The sequence below is a fragment of the Rhinolophus ferrumequinum genome, chromosome 6 (assembly GCF_004115265.2).
Source record: "Rhinolophus ferrumequinum isolate MPI-CBG mRhiFer1 chromosome 6, mRhiFer1_v1.p, whole genome shotgun sequence".
NCBI classification, from domain to species: domain Eukaryota; kingdom Metazoa; phylum Chordata; class Mammalia; order Chiroptera; family Rhinolophidae; genus Rhinolophus; species Rhinolophus ferrumequinum.
Genome location: NC_046289.1, coordinates 72,693,551 through 72,707,116, shown reverse-complemented (window position 1 = coordinate 72,707,116; position 13,566 = coordinate 72,693,551). Strand labels below are relative to the sequence as shown.

Sequence of the window (13,566 nt, the reverse complement as noted above, 5' to 3'; positions counted from 1 at the left end):
GATAGTTTTGAAATCTCAAAATGAGCACAACACCAGATACTCAGCCTGCCTCATATACATGGAAATTACAAATGAAGACACTTAGATCATAGAGTTCAGTTACTTATTCAATATCACAATCACGGTAGAAACTGGAGGATAGACCACGTTTAGTAGTGAACTTCTCCTATCGATGCTTCATTCAGTATCACAAGTGATTTTTTAAAATGCAAGTAATCACATATAAAAAGAAATGAAATACAGATGTTCATGTAGGGAGCAGGTTGAACTAAACCAAAACCAAAATCCCCAATGAGTGAAATGAGGCAGCATTGCCTGTCCTGGTGTGAAACATACAATTCCATGCCAGGTGTGTGAGCAGAGGGCATATCCACATGTTCCATTCCTGCATGTCAAGAAATATGTTAGAAAGATTAGCTCTTAGAAAGTAGCAACAATGAGGGGTAAACATTACCCCAGTTTAACCAGAGTAGTTCGGATAGGTTTGAGTGCCCATCTAGTTCATTTAGAATCCTGCCGAAAGAGGAGGCAAGGGATCTGACTGTGTGGCTAACACATCTGTGGGAGTGGAGCTTAGTAGTGTTCACTAAGGGTCCAATTAGTTGAGGGACCTACAATGACTAGAATGCTTGTTTATCCATGTTTGCAGTTCCTCCATGATTATATAAAACACTGTAATTCATTGAATTTGCCTTTTCCACCCCACACATGGCTTTTCGTTCACACAGTTACCAAAGTACCACCAGCCATGGGTTTGCGTATGGGCTGCAGGTGCCTGAAGAGCACTGTGCCAAAGGCGCAGAGGTATGTGGCTGAGTCTTCAGGCTGGGATCCTTTGATGTATAAGTAGCTGTAACCATTCTTAGTATCAAGAGTCGCTTTAACTCGTCCTTCCTGCTTTTCATCCCCATTTAAACTAATTACAAACAAGATCTTGGGGCTTTTTTCAGGTTCCCATCTGTACCAATGTAAAGTACTAAAAGAGCTGGAAGGGAAACGGCAGGTGAAGTTGGTGCTCTTTCCTTCCTGAACATTCAGGGACTGAGGACTCTGTTCCACGTTCGATGCGCTGCTCACTCCTGTTGAGAAAGACAGTGTCAAACAGAGAAACTGGTCTCTTTACAGTTTTCATTTTCTTCACACATTCCCCCATAAAACCTAGAGGTGCTGGATTCCCTGTCGTCCTCGTTCCCCATCAACCACCCCAGACTGTTCAGAATGTCTTCAGCAACCCAAGGGCTTACTGTCAAGATGAAGCCATATGATTATCAGTGAGGCTGGCAAAAGATACTTCTCCATTTATCCTTCCCAAGTATCCTCAGCAGAAGAACGTTCTGCAACCTATATCTGTGCAATGTTCTGCTTCAGAAAACAGGATTCTGCACCGGGTTGCCCAGCCAATCAGAGAGACAAACTCTTGCAAATGTCCTAGAAACACACCAATCAATTCTGCCCTAGATTCAGTTACCTGTGGTTCAAAAGGAAGGATCAAATGCTGCTTTCTTGAGGCCAACTTTACAAACGTTGAGGAAATCCCCCCATAAGTTCACAACACAAAGAGATGACAATCTTTCTGAAGTGGGCTGCCTAATCGTGAACTGCTATTAAGTTTAGAGAGAGTTGCAGGTAAAATGGCAGTCTATGATGGGAAAAGCACTTTGGTTAGGAATTTGCAAAACAAATTTTTTAAGCTTCCAAATCACACCAAATTGTACATATACATATACATACTATGTGCTAAACAATCTTTTGCTTTGTGTACATTACTCTTATACAAAATCATGCAATTTAAAACAAGAAAACTAAAGCTCAAAGAGATTAAGTAATTAACTCAAGGTCAATTATCTGGTATGGTAACAAATGCATCTTATGAGTATATCATCTGGCTATGGAGTCTATCATGTTTGGAATCTGCCATGCCACACACATTTATGATGCATAGTAAATGGTTTAAAGTTAGAGAAAGTATGTTCTAAAAAGAATGGGAGTGTACTTTGTGATTTTTCTTCCTAATAGCCAAAAAAAAGTGGGAACAGCTCAAATGTCCACGAGCTGGTGGATGGATAAACAAAATGGGGTATATCCATCAATGGACTACAATCTGGCAATAAAAAGCAGTTAAATACTAATAAATTCTAAAATATAGATGAATCTCAAAAACATTTGTTAAGGAAAAGAAGCCAGATGCAAGAAAGCACATATTAAATGATTCCATTTACATGACATGTTCAGAAAAGGAACATACACATATTTATATATACATATATGTAAAAATATAAAATGGCTTCCTTGGGCCAGGGGTAGAAATAAATATTAACTGTACTGGGGCATGAAGGATCTTTTAGGGGTGATAAAAAAATGTTAAAGCTGGATTTAGTAATGGTTTCATAACTCAATTATTTTACTAAAAAATTCATTGAACTGTAAATTCAAAGTGAATGAATTTTATGGAATGTAAATTATACCTCAATAAAGTTGTTCAGAAGTAAATGAGAATTATGTCTATTTCGCCTGTGTCACAGTCCAGGTATAATGTTAGTTTGATTCAATATACACTTGACTTGTTTGAATAGTGATTTTGGGTCTAGAATTTGCCCAGGATCTCTGAAAATTATTAAAGTAATATTCTCTGTTCCCTGCGAGCTCAAACTATAGTTGGATGAATAAGACATGTCCAGGGAAAATTTAATAGTGCAAGATAGCAGTAATTAAGATTGTTCAGGATATAAATCTAACTCCTGGGAAATTGATGGTATTAACTGACTTCAATACTTCTTTCCAGTGAACAACTGACATAAACAAAGGAAACAGCAGGGGGTAGGTGCTAACAGTAGAGAACAGTGCTTTCCACATAGGAAAACTTAAATCATGTTCTGAAAACTGGAACAGGATTGGATGGTGTCTCCATGGCTAACTTCTAGATTTCTTTCCCAAGAACACAGATGGAGTTATAGTTGAAAAAGAAAATCTTGAATCGCCTCATTAATGTCTCCTAATTTAGAAGTGTAGGAGCTAAGATTTGGGATGAGCTGTTAGACCAACAGAAGCTGCTCCAAGTCAAGCCCGTTTTCTCCAGATCACAGCAGCCAGATGACTCAGTGACAGAAGAGTAAGGGCATGACTGCACCGTTCAGAAAACCCACTTGGTGTGAAGATTGTTTCTAATAAAAATGCTGATCCACTGATCAATTCACCCACCTACTGGAGGAGCAGCATCCAGAACAAGGAAGGCATACCTCCCACAGAGGGAGAATTCCTCCAATTTGTAGGACAGAATCCTGCAACCTACAGCCACCCACTGTACCTGAAATAGAGACCAAGCCAATTGACCACTGGGTATGTTGCATAAATTAAATCTTACTTCAAGTGACTTGCAGGGTAGACAATTCTAAATAAGTAACACAAAGCCTAGTCCAGCTTCATGTTTTATATTAGTGTTTGAAATGCAAGGACTCTAGAAATAATTTTATCTTTTGCAGTTTCATTCAACAATACATGTTGATTGTGCCTCTTGTGTGCTAGGCATTGTTCAGGCAGAGAGGATGCAGTCCTCCAGTGCAGTGGGAGGAGAAAAAAAATAAATGGATTTTTAAAAAATAAGACATTTTTAAATAGTGAGAAGCACGATATAGACAATGAAATATAAAGAGTTACTCTTGGGGTGAGGAAAGGCATCTGCCCTAAATAGGGTGTGGAGGGGAGTCTCCACTCTGACACTTACTCTGTGACATCAGCTAAGGTAATGAACTCTTACATTCAATATCGTTTTCTATACGGAGCCAGTGTCTTTCTGTTCAGCACTGGTCTAAGCATTGGCATTTATCATCTCATTTAGTTCTCATAATAACCCTGGGTGGTAGATACTATCAACACCTACGTTGGAGGGATGAGGAAACTGAAGCATAAAAAGTGTTAAGTAATTTGCACAACTAATCTGTGATAGATCAAGAATTCCAACCCACAGCTACAGTCTCAAGCACGTTGCTGCACTGCCTCCACAAAGGAAGATGAAACCAACCTTGAAGGATTACAATAAAAATTAAATGAGGAGACACATGCAAATCACCTGGTACAATAACTTCCCTATCTTAGGCACTCAACCAGATACATACAATGTGTAAAATATCGAGGGGCTGGGATACATAATCTGAAATTGCGGTGGAGACTATCCACAAGATAAAGCTCAATATTTTCCTGAGATGTATTTTGTAATTTACATAGAATATTTCATTTATTATCTTAAGTATCCATGGTCTATCATGTTTCTTACTATTAATAGGAAATCCATGCATTTAAATGTTATATTGGGAGATTGGGTGGTATATTCTAACATGGATGCTGTATCTAACAAGCAGTGTTCACTACAATGGTTTATTTTTTTCCGTCATTGTCTCTTTTCCCACTTCTTAGGATATTTCTGTACTACATTAAAGGCCAGAGCAGTAAACACAATTTCACTAAACAGCAAAAACACTCCCACCTCATGCAAAATGCCAAGCTTTATTTGCAAGACATCCTATCACTCTACAACCCAAATCAGCCTATATACATAATATTTGCCATTTTGAAGTCAATCACTTTCATATCTGGGCGGGGAAAAGATCAAACACCAACCAGTCCTCCTGCTTCCTCTCCCATGTGATTACTGCATTGGGAAGTTTACTGACTGATTCAGTGATGGTCACTCCCAAGCAAGGAGGCTTCACTACAATTAACCCATGAGCACTGGAGGGCAGCAGAGAAGACAGTTGTAAGTGTCACAAAATATTTTCGCAGGACACCAGGTGGCAGTGCTTCAGGAAAGAACTGTTTTCTTGACACTTGGAATATGCTAGAATCTGATTCTCAAGGAAGGAAAATAGAGATTTAGATAAAGTCTTCACAAAGTGATGACATTTGAGTAAAGACATAAAGGAAGTTCAAAGGTACAGCATGCAGGTATCTGGGGATTACATTACAGGCAGAGAGGGCAAAAGCAAGGGGCAAAGGTATTGACATGGCAACATGCTTGGGGTGTTTAGGGAATAATATCTATTGCCTCTGATGAAAAGTATGGCTTCATTCTTAATGATGTTTTGCTCAACACATGTATCAATTTTTTCTGGGCAAGATTTGTTTTTCTAATTATAAAGATACTCTGAATATGGATTTGCCTTTGATGCCTGCGGTGCTGCTGCCACACCCACAGTGGTGGACTTGCAGAATTCTTTATGCAACTTTATGGTGTTCCACGTAGCATTGACCCTAAATAAGGAGCTTGTTTTATAGAAAGTCACATATAGCAGTGAGTGGAGGTGCTCGCTATTGGCAAAGAGATCATGGAATGAGTAAAGAAAGAGATAGTTATAAATACCAGCTACAATCAGGTGACCATTTGCAGAAACAAAGACTATAACAGTTATGAAAATAATTTCATTTTGATATGAATATATTTATGTGGTTATTAACCATGTTTAAGTTCTCACTCCCATTTGCCTGCATGTAGTAGCATAAGGTGCACTAATAAAAGTTAATCTTATACAGTATCTCATTATGTCACAGTAGGTAAGTTACAGAATATCAATAGGAGAGTGTGACTCAGCTAGAAGCAGAAATAGCTTCACCCAAAGTGGATAAATGAACTTTGTGTCCTCTTCGTGGGAGAGGGTTAGCTTGATTTTGGTAGCATATTGTGGTAACTTGGTACTGCACTAACTTAACCATCTGGAAACATATTTCCCAGAATTTGCTTTCCTGTATTGTTCTGGGTTAGGGTTGACATGAAAGACTTGTGCAAGATTTCGAAGGTAGTAGTGATGCAGCAGCCATGCTTTTAAGTTCTGCAGGTTGGTGCAGGGCTCCAGGCACTGTGGCTACTCTCACATGTGGCTGCTGATCTGCTGGCTCATCTGACTGTTGACTCACACTCCTCCACCCCCAGCCCCATCTCTTCCTCCAGCTTCTCTTTGTCTTGGGCCAAGTGTGCATGTAGCACGGTGGCAAATGACACCCACTTCTCCTGAAGGTCGCCCACCACTTACGAGATTAAAGCAGACGAGAGACAGACGAGTTTTAGTTTGGCTTTTTGGGTTCCAGTTGTACTCATGGGTTCTAGTCATTCCTTACAAAGCACAGTTTGTCCATGCTTTTGTCCACATTCAACTTTCCTTCATAACTGTCACTCTAGCTGACTTATAGGAAATCCAGGCTCAATACGTATGCTAAGAGAACAGCTTTGTAGAAACTCCTCCACCAGCTCCAACAATTTCATGGGTTCTAATCCTTATGATTAATCTCTTATTCTACATCACTCATGGTGGTTCTGCTTTTCTGACAGTACTCTGACACAACGCCTAAGAAAAAAAGTGCTAAGGAAATGATTTTCATGACAGTTGCAGATAACAGGACCCACATCGGTGATGTGAGCGTCTTTTCAAGACTGAGAACATATTAGAGGAAAGTTACTCTGGACACCTGTTTCCAAATGACATAGAAGGAGGTTTTACTTAGAATCAGATCTTCTGATCCAGACCACAGATTAAGCAACCACAGTGAGAGCCATTTCTTGTCTGGGATCTGAGGGTGTGCATTTCAGCTTGGCTTCTGCAGCAGCGGGATGCTGTTATGGAACTCTGGGGTTTTTGTTCAGCTTTTACCGTCACTTCAAACACTGTGAGTTCCCAGAGAGCACAGAAGTACTTTGCTGAATCTTCCAGCTGTAAGGGTGCAAGCGTGAAGCTGATAGATTTAGCTGCTTTCTCTACATTTGTAGAATAGCGGCCTTTCTTTTCATTCTGCCCGTAAGAATCCTGATAAAGAAGGAAACTGATCTCTCCACTTGCAAGCTGCTTGTACCAAAAAACAGTAAAGTATTCGGTCTCACTTGTTTCATACCAACAGTTTAGGGTGACTGCCGCCCCCTCTTGCATGGATGTGGCTGGTTGGTCTTGAGTAACTTTCTGGGCCACACTGGATCCTGTGGGAAAAAGCAGGAAACAGAGCTGATGTGGTAAATAAAATACTGTAAGAATTAACTAATGTAGGACCCAAGACAAACCAAATGGAAACTGTAATCTGTTTGCTTTTCTCCACTCCTGTCCTCCTCGAGTCCATGTGAAGGACCATGTGCCTGTGTGCCATCCTTTCATCCTTAACATTCTTACCCACATTTGGAAACATCCCTACCAGAGAAGATGAAAGCCACGGATACCCACAGCAGGCTGGAGAGCAGCATGTGGCACATATATTCCTGCACAAATGTGTCTCGTTGTGCCCCAAGCTGAGAGTTCGGTGTCTCTGAGTGCCTGGCAGCACATACATACGTAGTTCCTGGGTTCTGATGCTACTCCCTCAGACAGGAAGTAGGCTTTCTTATGTTCATCGACCACATGACCTATGCACAGATGAGAAAAGAGTCTGGCTCACCCCAAACCTTTGCTTTGTCTACTTGTCTTTCTCTAGTAATTACGTTCGGCAATGAAAGGGGGCATGGAAAAAGCAATTAGTATGAAAGGCCAGAGCTGAGCGGAACTGAAGATTGAACCAGCTGACATACATTGATAATTTTTAGAGGAACAACTCCAGGGCCCCGTTAAAGTAGAATTTATTATGGGCTGTTAGACTTTTTTATAATCTACTTACTGGTCATTCATTTAGCCTATACTTAACTTTTGTCCTTCCAGAATTCAATGAAAAATTTTTGCAATCTCATAGATCTTTGGATCTCTTCATAAAAGGCGATCCTATCCAAAATAATTACTGCATCTTTCTTCTTCCTTACTGGGTTCTAGGACTCTGCTTAAGTTTTACAATAAATGAGCTACTTCAAAACCATATGATCAGAAAAATCAGTCCTTCTGATTTTCAAAATATACTTAGTTGTTTGTGTTTTTATGAAATTCTTGTGTTTTTATGAAACCTATTCTTTTAAAATCTGACGCTGGATTTTATCTATTAGACTCTGAAGAGGATCGGGATCTTTAGTCTTGTCGTCTCCACAGCAGAATTACACTCATTCGATCATGAGTCTAGAATGGTCATGAGATCACATTTTCTGTCCCATTGATTCTAAGTGTTCAGTCTCACTTGTTATCTGTGCCTGGGGTAGACTCAGGATGAGCATGCCAGCTCTGTCTGTGACACAGCACTATAATCAGCCCCACGGAATGTATTAGCCACAGACTGCAAGCACTTAGTGCATGTCAACACCACAAAAGTTAGTAGCTGAAGTTTTGTGGGCTGTGACATGATAATGTGGAATATAGCTGTCAAATCTTCAATGAGTCGTACAGGGAAGAGAGTTTATAATGAGTGGAGACATCTACTCTTCTGTGCCGTTTCGCCTCTCAGTGCCGACAGGTAGCCGATGATGCCCTGCTTTGCAATTATTTGTAACCAAGTAGAGGAGACCATGAATGCCCACAGCAGCCAGGGAGCAGCATGAACCAGGATTTCCCTCTAGATGAAATGGTGCTGCTCTGTGCTCCTGAGAGTACTGCCTCAGCTGTACATAGCGGCTGTCTCTGAAATGTGGATTGTGGCTGGGTCAAGTTTGAATATGTTGTGACCCCCAGGTTGGGAGATTTGGCCTATCTTAAATGTTATTTTGCCTTTCTTTGTGATTTAATGATAAGTGATTCTCTCTGGTCAAGGACAAGCATAAAGCTTACTACTGAAGGAAGTATTGGAAGGAGATTTCCTACTTAAAATGTCCAAGTTTAGCAAATTCATGTCATACGATCTGAGGAGCTTATCTGAAACAAATTTATTGCTAAGCCTGGCTGTTGATTGCAAATATTCATTCATGTTTTGATTGTTCTATTGCCTCCAACCCGATTCTAAGGTGAAATGTGTTCACTGATCCTTGGCTTCCTTACAAAAGACAAACAAGAAGTGATCACCTCTTTTCTTTCCTACTTACCCACCAATCTGTGAAAACTGGTAACTTCACAACAAACATCACTCAGATAAATACAGAAATAAACTTCTAACTTTTATATTCTCTCTAATGGGTGTTGAAATACCAAATGGTAATAGCAGTGAAATCATTTTTATTTATAATGTAACTCTATGCTTAATTTATTAGAATTTCTAGGAAGGGAGAATCCATGGGTCTTCTAAATGCAAATATTTGGCCATGTTGTTGCCATGAGTGTATGTATATTGCTCGGTGCAATACTACAATTCTCATTATAGTTATCGTGAGGACAAAATCTGTCCCCAAGTGCTGTTTTATCAATGAAAATCAAAACTACTAATAGTATAAATGTTTTCCCAAATAAAAATATTCTATCTGGACTTTGAAAGAGTAAAGATTCTTTTCCATTTTATCCTGAAAATTCATCTAGTAAAGGAGTTTATGTCAAATTATCAAACTGAAATAATTTAGTTTTGTTTGACCACCTCCTAAAGAAAGCTAAATGAAAAAACATTCAGTTATTCTATGGTAAACTTTCCTGAGACGTTCCTTGGTTCCTTTATAGAAATCCCCAAACTCATGTACCATATAAAACCACAGAATCATAACTGAGGCTCCCAGATCTTTCCTATTCTTTCTCCCTTCTACATCCTTGATAATGGCTATCCTCTCATGCTGACCACCATGCATTCCAACCTAGCATTATATTCTGTTTTAATCTTGAATATTTCAGCACAAAGAAAGCTACCCCAATCAGATATACCTACTATTCCAAATTTCTTATCCAACTTTTCAAACTACTAGGAAAAAAAAAAGCAAAACTAAATTTGAGAACTAGGGGAATTCATACACGTATATAATTTTTAAACTATTGTCACCGTGTTATACATTACATCCCCAGAACTTATTTATCTTATAACTGTCAGTGTGTACTTTTATATCACCTTCACCCATTTCTCCCAATCCCCAAACTCCACTTCTGGCAAAATAAAGTGAGGTTTATTTTTTTTCTCTTTATATTCCACATTTAAGTGAGATCATACAGTACTTGTCTTTCTCTATCTGACTTATTTCACTTAGCATAATACCCTCAAGGTCCATCCATGTTGTCAAAAATGTCAGGATTTCCTTCTTTCTATAGCTGAGTAATATTACATTTTACATATACATACATATATATATATGTATATATATATCTCACATTACCTTTATTCATTCATTTGCTGATAGACATTTAGGTTGATCCCATGTCTTGGCTATTATAAATAATACTACAGTGAACATGGGGGGTGCAGATATATTTTCAAGATACCTTCTCATGTACGTGTTGGCTATTTGTATGTCTTCTTTTTAGAAAAATGTCTGTTCAGATCCTTTGCTCATTTTTTAATCAGATATTTTTTTTATTGAGTTCTGAGTTCTTTATGTATTTTGAATATTTGCCCCTTACAGACATATGATTTGCAAATATTTCCTCCCATTTTTTGGTTATATGGTTCACAAATATTTCCTTCTATGTATCTTATTTTTAATTTCGTAGTGGGAGACATATGCATGTTAAAAATTCACCTATTACAAATTATTTATGAATTTTTATTTCTAATTATCAAACTACTTTAGTGGTTATCTATCTAGTTTTTCTATTTCTTCTTGAGTTACTTTTGGTAATATATATTTTTCTATTAAATTGTGCTTTTTCCTAACGGTTTTACAATTTATTGGTTCAAGGATTAGTAACTTTTTCTTAATAAATTTTAAATTGCTACTGTAACCTAGTTATGTCTGATTTTTAATCTTTCCTATGATTGTTTTTATTAATTTCCTAACAAATTACCACCAAGTTGGTAGCTTGAAACAATACACGTTTATTCTCTTACAATTCTGAAGGGCAGAAGTCCAAAATCAGTTTCACAGTGATAAAATCAAGGTGCCTGCTGGTCTGTTTCCTCTGAAAGCTGCAGAGAATAATCTGTTTTCTTGCCTTTTCCAGACTCTGGAGCCTGTCCTAACTTTTGCATCACGTGGCCTTTTCTTCCCCTGGTTCTGTCATCACATTGCCTTCTCCTCTCTGACTCTACTGCCTCCTTCTTATAAGGACCTATCTGATTACCTTGGGCCCACTTGAATAATCCAGAATAATCTTCCCAAGTCAAGATCCTTAAATACTCACATATGCAAAGTTCCTTTTGCCATTTAAGATAGTATATTCACATATTCCAGAGATTATGTGATGGGCATCTTTCAGCGTCATTATTCAGTCTACTATATTAAGTATTTTCTATTATTTTATCAAATATTGGTCTATTTTTCAGCTCATCAAAAAGCATTGGATTTTCCCATTTATTGCCTTGTTTTTGTTCTTGTTTAATATTTGTACTTTATTTTTTTATTAAAGTATAATTATATAGAGTAATAAATGGGTCATAAGTATAGAATCAGAGGAAATTGCACACTTTTAAGCCCTTTCAAGCTATAGAATATTTCTTCCACTCCATCCAAATCCATTGTGCCCACCCAAAAAATTTGCAACTCACAGAGGTAATGATTGTTCTGCATTATTTCACTATAGATTAGTTTGCTTATTTTAGAAGTTCATATAAATCTAATGAAACAGTATGTTTTATATCTGGAATCTTGCTAGGCATTATGTTACTGAGGTTTATCCATGCTGTTATGGGTATCGGTGGTCCTGTCCATTTTATAGCTAACTAACATTCCAGTGTGTGTGTGTGTGTGTGTGTGTGTGAGTGTCACTATTTGATCTGTCATTTGTAGATATTTTCTCTAGTTTATTCCTATTATGAATAAAGCATCTATGAATATATTTTTTTAATTTTGTGGACATATTTTCATTTCCCTTGGGTAAATGCTTAGAAGTAGAATCCTTGGGTTGTGTTAGATGTATGTTTAATTTTATGAGAAACTGCTGAAGTCATTGTCCAGTTTGTATTCCAATTAGAAGTGTTTAGGCATCTGGTTGCCTCACCTGCTTACTTTTTATTTTGAAATAATTTTAGGCTCACATAGAAGTTGCAAAATCATTGCAGAGTTCTCTTGTACATTTCACCCAACTTTCTCCAATGATAACATCTGTGACCCAGTGGTCATAGTAGGATGATCAAAACTAGGATTAATACAATGCTATTAAACTAGAGATATTACTCTGATTCACCAGTTTTTACATGCACTGTTTTTGACGTATAATCTAAGAAATTTTATCACATGTAGTGTTACTACAATCAACATACTGTTCCATCATCCTAAAAGAACTCCCATTGCACATTTTCCCCATTCGTACAACACCTGATAAACTCCGGCAACCACTGATGGTTTTTCCATCCCTATTATTTTGTCCTTTTGAAAATGTTGTATACATGGAATCATGTATTATGCATGGAATCATAATAATTTAATAAATAAGTGTAATCATATGTTACGTAGCCTTCTGAAATTGATTTTTTTAGTCAGCATAATACCCTTGAGATCCATCCAAGTTGTTGCATGTATCAATAGCCCATTCCTTTTTATTACTAAATAGTATTCCACTATATTAATGTACCGTAGTATATTTATCCATTCATCTGAAGAAGAACATTTGGGTGGTTTCCATATTTGACCACCACAAATACAGCTGTCACAAATTTATTATAGCACCTTTATTCATTTTTTATAGTTGCTGTAACAAAGTACTACAAATTAGAAAGCTTAAAGAGCAGAAACTTATTGTCTCACAGTTCTGAAGGCCAGAAGTCCAATATCAACATATCAGAAAAGATGATTCCTTCTGAGTGCTCTGAGAAAGAATCTGTTCCATTCCTCAGCTTCTGATGGTTTGGTAGCAATCTTCTGTGCTCCTTGGCTGTAGAAACATCACTCCCATCTCTGCCTTCATCTTCATGTGCTATTCTCCCTGCGTGTCTGTCTCTGTGTCTAAATTTCCTCTTTTTATAAGGATATCAGTCATATTGGATTAGGGCCCATCCTAATAACCTAATCTTAACTAATTACATTTGTAATGACCTTATTTCCAAAGAAGGTCACATTCTAAAATACTAGGGGTTAGGACTTCAACATACAAATTGGGGTGGCAGAGGCACAATTCTACCCATAACAGCATCCATAGGAAACTATATACAATATATTGCCTAAAATGTTCCGTTTTCAACAAAAATTATGAGACATGAAAAGAAACATAAAGTGTGACCCTTACACAGGAAATAAATTGGACAACAGAAACTGTTATGGAAAGGTTTCAGAGGTTGGACTTGCAGAGAAAGTTTTCAATGCACCTAGTTTAAATATGTTTTTAAAAACTAAAGGAAATCATGTTTAAAGAAGAATGTATGTTGACAGCATCTTATCAAATAGAGAATATACACAAAGAGGTAGAAATCGTTTTTGAAAGGAACAAAATGGAAGTTCTGGAGTTGGAAAGTATAATAACCAAAATGAAAAATTTATTAAAGGGGCTTAATTGTAGATCTGAGCTCCCAGAATAAGGACTCAGTGAACTTGAAGACAGATCTACAAAGATTATGCAATCTGTAAAACAGAGAGAAAAAGGAATGACGAAAAATGAACACAGACTTAGAGACATATGGGACATCATTAAGAAAACCAACAAATACATAATGGTAGTACCAGAAGGGAAGGAGACAGAAAGTAACAGA

The 13,566-nt window shown here is 37.6% G+C and overlaps 1 gene segment (V, D, J or C); it reads right to left on the bottom strand.

The window, feature by feature from the left end:
- Positions 1 to 6,491: 6,491 nt before the first annotated feature.
- LOC117023179 (T cell receptor delta variable 1-like) lies at positions 6,492 to 7,279 on the bottom strand. The segment is given in 2 exon segments: positions 6,492 to 6,955; positions 7,165 to 7,279. Coding segments are annotated over 2 exon segments (522 nt in total).
- Between the last annotated feature and the right edge of the window lie 6,287 nt (positions 7,280 to 13,566).